At 32.9% G+C, this 13,111-nt stretch overlaps 1 protein-coding gene across 1 annotated transcript in view; it reads left to right on the forward strand.

The window, feature by feature from the left end:
- The window catches only part of LOC127706563 (uncharacterized), a 31,081-nt gene that overhangs the window by 7,816 nt on the left and 10,154 nt on the right, over window positions 1-13,111 (forward strand). Inside the window, exon 2 of the mRNA XM_052211219.1 lies at window positions 8,639-8,735. Within this exon, the coding sequence (XP_052067179.1) occupies window positions 8,639-8,735 (97 nt within the window). The remainder of the gene's footprint in view (window positions 1-8,638; window positions 8,736-13,111) is intronic.

Below are 13,111 nucleotides of genomic sequence, written 5' to 3' on the forward strand. Positions count from 1 at the left end.
GGCCAACAATTTATAAAGAACAGAAATAGTTGATTAAAAGTTAAAGATGATCGTTCAAAATGTACATTCAATGATTTCATCTGCCGACATGATTGCAGATAGTAAGAAGTCGTAAAGCAAAACAAAAAAAATTGAAATCAAATTTGAGATAATGCACGTGTATTGAGCCATTTTTTTGCTTAAAGTTCAGTAGAAAATATATATACATACTCAACCCTACCATACTATTTGGCCTACTGCGAGTTAGTCAGTTTTCACTGTTACTCCTAAATGATGGGCGCCGGGAAAACCAAATAGTTCGAAATTGTTTATCTGAAACGCTAAGCTTATGTTAGAGATTTCTTTAAACGTAAATCAACTTGTTTGATGCAGGTTTAAATAGGTTTAAATTTTGTTTTCAATAGATGCAAAACCTTAAAAATTTCAGGATACTGTTATCTCATGTGATGTCCAATTTGTTTTAAAAAAAAACCGACTTCTTCTTTAAATTATTTATTTTGAAATTGAAAATAATTTAATATATTTCGTGCTTTTTATTCCTAACTAAGAATGATCATAATCAGAGCCGTGCTTCTTGTTTTAAAATGAATTCTCCGCTTTTGAGAAACATTTATTTTGTTATCCAATTTTTCACCGCTTACAACTGTCTGCCTCTGGTTTTATTTTAGACATTAATTTTTTAGTAACAGTAACTGTTCATTTCATTTTGTTTCGCTTCGTTCCGCTTTTATTCCGTTTCGCAGTTTACAGGTACCCCTCTTTTCGCCCCTTTACTATTTTTGATATCTTAATCAAAAATTTTAAAAATCAAACTTTAAAAAGCGAAATAATCAAAACTGCACGTTAAGTTTAGTACTTTTAAAGTTTGATCAAATATCTAAACTATCAAATTTAAAAACGATATTGAGAATTTTAAAATTTTAATTATTTCGTGAAAATTTCAAAATTTCAAAAAATTTCAAAAATTTGGACTTTTGATAATTCTAAACTTTGATCAAATTCCAAAAATCTAAAATTTGAAAACTTTTTAAAATTTTGAATTGATAAGTGTAACACGGACCTACGAGTAACTTACGGACATTTTACGAGCTTTTTACGAGTTTATAATGGGTCCGTGTAACACTTATCAATTTAAATTTTCAAAAAGTTTTCAAATTTTAGGTTTTTTGGATTTTTTATCAAATTTTTAAAATATCAAAATTCCAAATTTTTTATATTTTAAAAAATTTTTAAATTTCACCAAATAATTAAAATTTAAAAATTATAAACTTCGTTTTAAAACTTAATTGTTTAGATATTTAAGCAAACTTTAAAAATACTAAACTGAACGTACAGTTTTGATCATTTCGCTTTTCGAAAGTTTGATGAATTTTTTGATTAATGATTAAAATATAAGAAAAAGGGAAAGGACTAAAAAGTGGATACCTGTTACAAGTGCGAAACGGAATAAGAATGGAAGGAAACGAAATGAAATTTACCAAAACAAATCAAAACGAAAACAATATTTTCTGAAAAAACTAAATATAATAAAAATTATAACACAAGAGGCTAGCTTGTGACCTACCGAATTACTCATTACCGGGTTTGTATTAACATGAGCAACTCGACGGGTGCCACATGTGGAGCAGGATCTGCTTACCCTTCCGGAGCACCTGAGAAAACCCCCAGTTTTTGGTGGGGTTCGTGGTGCTGAAGTCTTTAGTTTTCTATGTTGTGTTTTGTGTACTATTGTTTGTCTATTGGTCTTTTTTTCTTTTTCAGCCATGGCGTTGTCTGTTTTTTTTCGACATATTAGTTTGAATGTCCATCTGTTATCTTTCGCCCCTTTTTTGTTTGATCTACAGGGTGAAAAAGAGAAATTTATGGTTCTTTAGGCCTAAAAAATAATTAGTAAGACCTGATTTTAACACACTTTGATGTCCTAACTAAATGAATAATATGCAGAAATCACTTGTCGGCTTTGTGATTACTGCTATTTTTAAATAGCGAATAAAAGGAAACGAAATATTTGATTTTTGAAATAAGGGATGGTTCCGTATTTGTTATTTGCACTCTTGTAAGTTATCATGCGACAATCAACTTTGAGCAAAATACAAGTACACAGCCACGTCCAGTCAGAATGGGACGTGTAGAGAGATTGCCACCGTTACATCAATTCTTTGAGTGGATCGTTGATTGCAAAATTTGTCCCTATTCAATATACCCTAATTTTCCAGTAGCGATCTTCATCCTGAACGGACTCTATTACATGACCTACCTATTGTATTTATTGTTAATTTGTTATAGTCCTGAACATGCATGAAATAATTGCCACTGGCAACCAACAATCGATCATTTAAAATAGGCCGTTTATATATAAAGTATAAAGAAACTCAGGTTTCAACTCCATCGGGCAAAGTTTCTCTTAGATGGATTTTGCTATTTTTAATGTCCCTTTTGGCCATACACCTCTTCAATTGTTTCGGTTCTTATATTTACTTGGCTTTCAAATATTCACCTTTGAGCGTTCCGGATGTAGGTAAATACAGAAAAGCGCTTCGAACGTATGTAGTCAAGTGTTGTTTGAATTTTTATTGGATATTCCAATCACTTAAAATGTTATTGTCAACGGGAAATAGTACATGGTCGGATTAAGGTTTTTGTTACTGTAATCTAATTTATTACGGGGAGTTCTCTTTTAGTAGAAAATTTGTTTATATTATATTTTTCACTGCTATTCCTAAGTTTTCTTATCCCTATTTTCAAAACTCATGAGTTCGCCTCTGCAGTATGTACCAATCATTTTATTATTGATTGTAAATACAAAGTTAGCATGAGATTGAATTGAAAAGACTATCATGAATACCCTGTACTCGGTGCTAAAGACCGTTTAAAAAGGCACCCAGAGATTTCTTATATATCGTAATACTGTAAGGTTATTATAAAATGTTTTCAGTACAGAAAATTAACATTAAATCGAAAAAGGTTAAATTTGATCGATATTGAAATATATTTTATGACTTCATGGGAATATATAAGGTTGCACTTTGTAAATACAGCTGTTTCACAAACCACGCATCTTTTGGGGAGATATTTAATATTCATAGATAAATTGTTTTGTTTATTTACTGGTTCCCAGATATGATCTTTATGTTTTATCTCATAGAGACATAAGTTGGGAATGTTACCAGTATAAATAAAAAAATATAGCGGCAGCTTTGAATTCTAAGTGAGACCAATAGTGAAGGTAGGGGTAGTACAGAATTTAAGTACAAGTTTAAACTCTTATAAGTTCGGGGCATGTACATGTTGAAAATATGCCGCACAGCCCTATATTTTGACCTATGAAAAAAATAGTAGTGCATATGAGCTTTCCATTCTAGGATATATTTTTTTTCGAAACTTCATAGTAAAAGTGGTACAGTTTTAGCCGTAAAAGGAGTTCCTATGGGAAATTGCATTGTCTATATTTACAGAAATGCAACCTATGTTATTGTTCTTTACTATAGATAACAGTTGAAATCTAAAAAAAAAAGTTTTTAATGCAAAGAATGCCTTCTTTCGTATTCACATGTTTTCTTTTAAAAAACCGGCCCATTTTCGAGAGCAAATTTTAAAACGTACTAGTTTTTTTTTTTACAAATGGGCCGGGTTTTTTTTAATGAAAAAAGGTGCATACGAAAGAAGGCACTCTCTCTACACGCCCCATTCTGACTGGACGTGGCTGCATACTTATATTTTTCTAAAAGTTGATTGTCGCACGATAACTTAAAAAAAGTGCAAATAACAAATACGGAACTATCTCTTATTTCATAAATCGAATATCCCGTTTTCTTTTATTCACTTTTTAAAAATAGCAGTAATCACAAAGCCGACAAGTGATTTCTGCATATTATTTATTTAAGTTAGAGAATCAGAGTGTGTCAAAATCAGGTCTTATCAATTATTTTTATAGACTTAAAGAAACATATTTCTCTTTTTCACCCTATAGATCAAAAAAAAAAAAAGAGGGGCGAAAGATAACAGAGGGACATTCAAACTCATATGTTGAAAATAAGCAGACAATGCCATGACTAAAAAAGAAAAAGACCAATAGACAAACAGTAGTACACAAAACACAACATATAAAACCAAAGACTGAGCAACACGAAGCCCACCAAAAAACTGGGGGTGATCTCAGGTGCTCCGGAAGGGTAAGCAGATCCTGCTCCAAATGTGGCACCCGTCGAGTTGCTCATGTTATTACAAACCCGGTAATGAGTAATTCGGTAGGTCACAAGTTAGCCTCTTGTTTTATAATTTTTATGATATTTAGTTTTTTCAGAAAATATTGTTTTCGTCTTGATTTGTTTTTGGTAAATTTCATTTCGTTTCCTTCCATTCTTATTCCGTTTCCGTATCAAAAAATTTGCTTGTCCTTTCACGGATCCGTAACAGTGTCTGCGACATGTTGCGAGTCGTGATGAATTATTTACGGATACCAGCGAGTTATTTACGATTGCTTGCGGTTGACTACGAGTTGGCGATCCGCCAGGACTCGTATGAAAAATCAGTGAATTTGAAGGAGGCATCAAGGCTGAGCTCAGATTGATATATTTTTACATAAATGATACGCCCTGTAGTAACATTTTGGCTTTGTAAAGGATTCAATATTTCAGAATATTAAGATGATGGACTCGAGTTTGAAAGTACCAAAGAAATGTGCCTGAAAGTGTCTCAAGAAGTAATGACCGATGTATTGTCTGTCAGGTTTTGTCAAGTTACGGAAAACAATTTTAAGAGTCACATAACAGGTTAAGAGTAGATTCGCCTTGTATGCAATTTAGACCAGGGTATTTAACGCGTACCCGAAAAGAAAATATAGAATATTTTCATTTTATTTCCTTAGTGTTAAAACACTAGTAATATGACCGAGACGAAAGTTGCAGCGATAATTGGTAAAATCTTTGCACTTTCACCAGCACTTTGCAATATATGTAAATAAGACATTTACATTATATAGTCAACGAAGTTTTAGTATTCTTCCCTTAAAACGTTGCTTATTTGTGTACTTACACCAATTCAGAGACTATCAGAGAGGTTAACAATGTTGATACAGTTCATGTGCGGGTGCTGGCTTCAATGTGTATTTTCCTGTTTAAATAGCGCATTAGGTGACGACACATGAAAAGAAGCTCAAAAAGTCCACGTACAGGAAGTGTAAGACTGTGATTTTTTGGATCATTTTAAGGAGAAATTGTTTAACTTTTCACTGACAACCAATACATGGCTCACATATCTTAAGTTGGTAGTATGTTTCAGGAGTTAAATAGGTTAACTGTAGAGTTTTTAATTTTTTTTTATAAGAATTGACACCAAAAACTTTGAATGCTACGAAGGATCCGTATAGTAAATGTTTTTATTTTGATGATTGGTCGGTGTCGGACTGAATGTGATTTTATTTTAATACCTGATGTGGACCTTTAAGCAGAGACCGATTTGCAAACAGTAACAATGCCAAACTTCCATGTCCCTTTGGTATATTTCGACTCTCTTTTCCAAGGTATAATGCAAAGTTCTTATATACATGTATATATAAAGTTACATTAATTTTTTCAAGAGGGTTCTACAGAGAAATCTACTTTTTTTTAAATGAAAACAGATTGATTCCTGATTTACTGCAAACACATTGCTCAAATATTAAATAGATATTTGTTTTTTCGGACCTTGCCGTTCTTTCTGTTTATATTGTGGCTGTTAATTGTGCAGTATTTATGTGCATTTAGGCGGACCTGGCCGCTTGTGTAACCTACCCAGTATTTATGTGCATTTTGGCGGACCTGGCCGCTTGTGTGACCTACCCGACCATGACTGTCATTCCGTGTAAGGATATGCATTTCATCTCGTCTGAATGGCCGTTGGGAAATGAATATCAAATATTCGTGCACACCTAGTTTACACAAAACCACTGAAGGCTATTCGAGTAAATGATAGTCTACAAACAATGAATACGACTCAAACGAATTGCAGAAAGTACAATTTAAAGGATTTAACTTCGGATGTATCTACGGTCTCCTCATGTCTCAGAGACTTGATGAAATAAGATGGTTAAGTGTCTGTACCTAATTATAACTGTTATGCAATTAATTCGTTATATAAATGGGTTTTATATCAAACCATTGTTGCCGTTCACCTACTAATTTTGTCTTCGAATGAGGTTTAATCCAAAATTCAAACAAAAAGAAAGAACCAACCACAGCAGACATTATTGTAAAACTATTTTATCTGTATAAAGATAAATCCGATTGATCCAACAATAGATTACTTGGTATGTTTTTGCTAGATTATTCTGGAATATCTAGATTCAAAGAACTATTACATACAAAATAAGCTATATAAGTTTTCATAATACTAACGTTTCAGTTAGCATTTGCAACAATTAGACCGAAATTAACAGACAAGGTAGTAAAGTTAAGAAAGCAAGTCAGAGATACATTACTTTTCAGATCATTTGTTGATATACTATTATTTTAATTTTGCTCTGAAACAAATGAAACATGTTGTACTGCACGTTAATATTTGATGTAAATCATTTGAAAGTTCTTTACTTAACATGAATTGATTGATTGGTGTTTAACGCCACTTTCAACACTATTGTGCTATTTCGAGGCGGTAAGTTTTTATTGGTGGAGGAAGCCGGAGTGCCCGGAGAGAACTACCGACCTTCGGTAGGAAAACTGACAATCTAATGCTGCGTTCACACGTAATTCGAATTCGATTCGCATTAACTAATTCGAATTAGTTTAATTCGCATTCGAAACGTTTTACGTCCGAACGTAAATTCTAATTTGAATTGCAATGCGCGTCAAATTTGCTTTACTGTCCGAACGACGTTAACTTTTAATTCGTATTAACAAAAACGCATTTCTAATGCGAATTGGATAATTCGAATTAGCCAATTCGAATCAATTCGAATTAAAAAAGAAGAGTGTGTGAACGCGATTAGAGAATTCGATTCGCATTCGATTCGAATTCAATTCGAATTAAATGTACGTGTGAACGAGGCACTAGTCAATTAAGATTGGAGTCGAGTGCACCTGCCCCGTGTGGGATTCGAACTCACAACATCAGTGTTGACTGGCTAGTGATACAGTAATTGGACTACTTAGACCACTCGTCCACCGAGGTCCCCCTTTAACATGAAATAGCAATGCATATTCGTTTACCAAAATATAATAATATAAGTAATAAATATCTACAAAACAAACACTTTACTCATTTCGCGCGTCCGAAGAGCCTTTTTGGATTTATCAACAAGAACGCTCAAACTCAATGGATGTATAAGATCAAAACCATTGTAGAGCTATATGACAAAAAAGGGACCTAAAAATAGCAAATTCGACTTTGCCTGAGGCAGTTGGAACCTTGATTCTTTTCAATAATTTCTTAAATATAGTAAAATCCAATTTTACGTGAAATTTATTACTACACGTTTCATTGCAAAATCGAAGATATGTCCGAAATTTATCAAATTTGTCAAATTAAACGATACCTATATTTTAGCATTGCACATGTCATGTTTTTTCTCTGACTTTTAATGACATCTTTACACTAAATCCATTGGATGTTGGATGTGTACTGATTGATATTTTAGTCTGAGATACATGATATTTTTTTTATAAGTTGTTTTTGGCTTTGAACTAGCTGTCAGTAACTGCGAGTACTCTAAGATCTGTACTTAGTGTCGTTTTGTTGTTAAGGATGAAGAATAGATATATACCCTGCCACGTCCTGTCTGTGTTTTTGTTTGATGTTTTTGTTTGTATCGATCTGATGAGTTAAGCCTTTTTCAACTGAATTTTATAGTTTGTTTTATGCTGTGCAGTTTAGGGGAGGGTTGAGCGCTCACAAACATGTTTAACCCCGCCACATTCTTTATGTGCCTTTCCCTAGCCTGTAGTTCAGTGGTTGTCGTTGGTTTATGTCTATCATATTTGTTTTCCGTAAATTGTTTTGTCATAAATTAGGCCGTTATTTTTCTCAATTGAATTGTTTCATATTTTTCATGTCGGGGCCTTTTATAGCCGACTGTACGGTATGGGGTTTTCTCATTGTTGAAGGCCGTACGGTTGCCTATAATTGCTTACATCCACCTCATTTGAACTTTGGTGGATAGTTGTCTCATTGGCAATAATACCACATATCATTATCTTTATATGGAAATTATTTGAATATTTTGACACTAAAATAGGTGATGTTTTTCAAAATAATTCTAATATTTCCTTTTGATGTATATCTATATTTGCTTCTTAAAGAGCTACAGCTTTGTATTGTCTTGATAATTCAATCTTAGAACTTGAAATATTCGACCTTCTTTTTTTTTTATCTTTTATAGCGTGATTCTTTTTTTTTTTAAATTTGGAAACCCTTGCATTTCGTCGGTTTTGATTAATTCTCTTTTGCGGAGATCATCACTTGGTCTTGATTCTTTTATTTTGATCGATAGGTTAAGTCGGCTGTCACTTTTCCGAATACGATACATGTGGGTAATTATAATATACTATTTATGTTATTTCTTTTTTTATTGTTCGATTAAAAAAAAATGTATGAAATGCTGCTGATAATTAATACAATATTCAGTTTTTCTTCTTTACTGATGTTCTATTCTTTTCAATATCAGGATCCTATGTATGACACGTGCCTTGGAAATCCCTGTAAAGCTGGAGAAGTTTGTGAAACCAAAAAGGACAGAAGTGTGTTTTGCGTCAAGGATCAAGGTAAAACGAATATTTATATATTCGATTGAAATAAACTTAATATTTGTATGCTCTGCCTACGATAGTATCGGGCATTTTTGGCTGTCTGTTTGTCTGTCCTTCATTCGTCCGTAATATCGTTCATTTGTCCGCCCGTCCTTCATTCGTCCGTTAGTTCTTCTTTCCAGTATCAAGTTTTTGGTTAGTATAAAATAAGGAGATGTGTAATGACTGCCAATGAGACAACTATTCACCAAAGTTCAATTATAGGCAATCGTACGGCCTTCAACAATGAGAAAACCCCATACCGTATAGTCGGATATGAAAGGTCCCGACATGTAAAAATACGAAAGAATTTGATTTAGAAAACTAACTTCCTAATTTCAAAACAATTTACGAAAAACAAATATGACAGACATGAACCAACGACAACCACTGAACTTCAGTCTCCTGACTCTGGACAGTCACAAAATATGGCTGGGTTAAACATGCCTGAAGGCACCAACCCTAACTTTAACTTGGGACAGTGGTGAAAAAGTACAACATAAGAAAAACTATTTAAACTCGTTTGAAAAGGCTGAACTTATCAGATCGATACAAAGGATAAAACAATCACAGACCAGACGTGGCAGGGCATTTATACATCCCTGAAAAAAAAAGACACAAAGTAAAGATCTGAGAGTATTCACAGTTACTGATAGCTAGTTCAAAGCCAATAACAACCAATAAAACAAATCATGTATCTAAGACTAAAATACTAATTAGTACATATCCAACATACAATGGATTTAGTAAAGATGTCATTAACACTGGCAGTCAGAGAAAACATGACCTTGTGGAATGTCAAAATATAGGTAACGACAGATTGTAATACCGTGAATGTGCAAATGCGTATAACAATAATATTTAGTATGGTTTTAATTTTCTAAAAACGAAATCAATATAAATACCACTAAAACAATATTCAAAGATCTAATTACAGTGTTGAATTGGTAACTTTTTAGAAAAAGTTTATTTAAAGGATTGAGTAGTTTACTTGGATCGTATCTAATTTGCGGGGTTGGTAAACAACATCACCGTAAAAACTAGGATGTGCTATTCCGTTTGAAATACGTCTGGTACAGCCTAAATTGCAAACCAAATGTTTGTATCCATGGAAGAAGGTTTTAGGTAATTTGTGGTAACGAAATCCCTGACTTAAAAAAATACCAGTAATACACAGTTTACGCTAATTGAAATCCAAAACGGACACGGGCATAGCGAACGAGTTTAGGAAAAGTCAGTTATTGCTGTTAATATTTGAGTTTTTAAAAGTAATTTCCAGTATATCAATAAAATTTTGGAATATTTAACGAAAACATATCACCAAGATAGAGGTGAATGTTGTTGAATTTATCAAATAAATGGAAATCTGACGGGTCTTTACTGAGTTTCATAACAGTACAGGAACAAATATACTATCAAAGAGGCCCAATTGGTGCCCATAGGAATACCTATAACCTAATAATAAACTTTATTGCCGAAACGTACATAAATGTTGTCAAGGAAAATAATTAGAGCTTTAATTATCTCACCATACCTTCAGTAAGTATATCTAGCATATCTATCTTTCTCTTTGGGAGAAAAAGACTTTTTATGAGTTTAAGCAAATACTTTTGCCATCAATTCTTTTAAACAACCATTTCATCAAAGAGGAAAACTTTTGTTTGAAAATGTGTGGAAGTGTAGTGTAAAGAGTGGAAAAGTCAAAACTGTCAATCAAAAGGACTATCTAAAGCAAGAAATTTACACTAAAAAAATTTAATTCCACTATTTTCATATGTTTTATTAAAAAAATTAATGATGAGATCTTTGATAGTAGGTAAGGAACTAGTTGAACGCAATACAAGATTAGTAGTAAAACACTAGTACTAGAGGCCGAGATGAAACGATATTTTACGTTTTTTGTGTGTGTAGTTTATGTAACCAATGCATAATGAGGACCTTCAAATGTTCAGAGTCCTTAATCTGAGCTGTGGTAGTGACATGCTTATTTATTTTTTGACTCTCTGTGGAGCGTACGGCCTTGAATATAGTTGAATATATAATTTCATCCTTACGGACTTTCGTGTAGTATTTATGTCGTACCAGCGCCACACTGTTGGCTGGTATGAATACAAAACGCTTTGAAAAATAGGAATGTTAAATCCGATGCCTCTTTTAGAGACATTGCTACGTTGTCTGCACGTTTAAGACCTCTTGCAACAACTCTTTACGGGTCCCGTAGGTAATCTGTTGCAGGGTACAATTTATGCCCCTATCCAAAATACTATTGTTTTCAAATTTTCATCCCTGTCGAGCCACTTTACAGAACCTACATATAGCATTAACTCTTTACAGATTGTTGTATTTAAAATGCATGAAATACTTGACAATTGGACGGCAAGCAAGCAGCAATTAATCAGTCCTTTTTCGTTAAAAGTACAATTGATCAACAATGAAGAAAATGTTTTTCTTGAAACAATATTACATAGAATAGATTAAAAAAAATGCAGGAGGCGAATAATTCGGCAGATTTTCCCAAAATTAAGTACAAGTTTCTGGTGCGACATATGTATGATTCTATAAGTTTTTGTTTGTGTTTTTTTTCTAAAACATAATTGTTGTCTTTGTTGTTTGTTGGACTTCAATATTCCGAATTCACGCGTTGTATTATAATAGAAACTTATAGGTCACAGAAGCACGTGTTAATGAATCCAAATGTGAACCGTTATTTTATTAACGTTGCCAATGCGCTATATGAGAAGCATAAAAAAATCGAAGAAATTTTATTAAAACGGTTAAACGTGTTCGGGTCTTGTGAATTGTTACGCATAAGATGTGAAGATGCTACGCATAGAACTTGTACCATTTTTAATGCATGTTCATAGGCGGAACGCGCGTGTCTGACAAGCAGGGGAAAATGTGTTTGCCTTTCTACCTCGGGAAGAAAGTCATTTAATCAGTTATGTGAATTAAAAAACATTTGAAAGGGATAATGAAACTGTTGTATTTTAAGCAAGTCTACGACGAAGGCATGTACGACGTGATAACTGTATTGCGATGTTGCTTTTTGAAGATCACTACGATGTGATACAGCGCTGAAAAGGAAATAACGTCTCCAGCATTTAAAAAAACTTTTTTTTTCTATTTTTAGCTAAAAAATAATTGCAGTACCCTTTTTTTCTTTTTCAATCATCTGCGTACATATATACTGCTTTAAGAACTATAAATCGAAATTGCAAGAAAAAATCACATTGGCAGCTTTTATTGTCTTTTTGCGCTTGTAGTAACGGAATAGTTGCCTTCGGGTTTCTATTACCAAAGATGATCAATGATAAGTTGATTTCACATAACAAAGATCGATTGCAGCCTTCATTTTTGCCACTCACTAACGGGCCTTTATGCTAAGGAACTCTTTGTAAACAAAAATATCCTTTACTGTTTGAAAGTCGTTTTTATGGAAAATTAATAGAAACGTGACTTTCGGTTTCGAATAAAACATGCAAAGATCCAACCAGAATATTTTGAAAAATAAGCTATGAAAGCATGTTTTCTCTGTATATATTTCGATAGTGCTTATCAACATCAGTTTGTGATAAAATTGCAAATGAATACTCAATGCAAGAACTCTTCAGAATCGAATGCCCATGAGTTGTATTATTACCAAGCTTCTCATACCGGTTAAATTCATTTCAAATTGTAAAATTATCTGGCAGGGTTATGAGGTCAACACTATACCAGTAGTACAACACTAACTAGTTGACTGATACCATCTGCCTTTATATTAATTAAAAAAAGACATGTTGTCGTAGATCGTAGATTGTAAAAAGTAGCACATTAGTCTGATCTGTAAAATCACCGATTATGCCTTATTCCATATTGAATTGTGTTTATAAAATAAGTCTGTTTAAGGATGTAGTTAGGTGAAATTTAAAAAATATAGAATTTAAAATTGATACTACAAGTCAGAAGAGCATTGGTAAAGGAACAAAATAAGCTAAAAATATTGATAGGTTACGGAACTCTTTTTTGCGATATTTGATTTTTAAAAATGGCGGGAAAAGACTGACTCGGACCTTTAACTTATATTTAGCATTGGCATTATTTGGGTCTCAAATCGTACGAAAAAAATCTAGAATCTTCTCAAATTTTGGTTATAACATTTTTATGACATATTGAAATCTTCTATGAAAAGAAAAGTGGGTGATATGGGGCAAAATATTTTACCTTGTTTCATAGGAAAAAACCCAAGTAGTCAGAACATCTGACAAAAATTCATGAACCTCACCTGCGTACATCGTTAAGCACGGCGGGTATAGAATGCATAGCATGTCAATGCTTAGTGTTGATAAGACATCTTGTTTTTCTCTATTCAA

This window comes from Mytilus californianus, unplaced genomic scaffold, assembly GCF_021869535.1.
Source record: "Mytilus californianus isolate M0D057914Y unplaced genomic scaffold, xbMytCali1.0.p SCAF_6, whole genome shotgun sequence".
Lineage (NCBI taxonomy): Eukaryota > Metazoa > Mollusca > Bivalvia > Mytilida > Mytilidae > Mytilus > Mytilus californianus.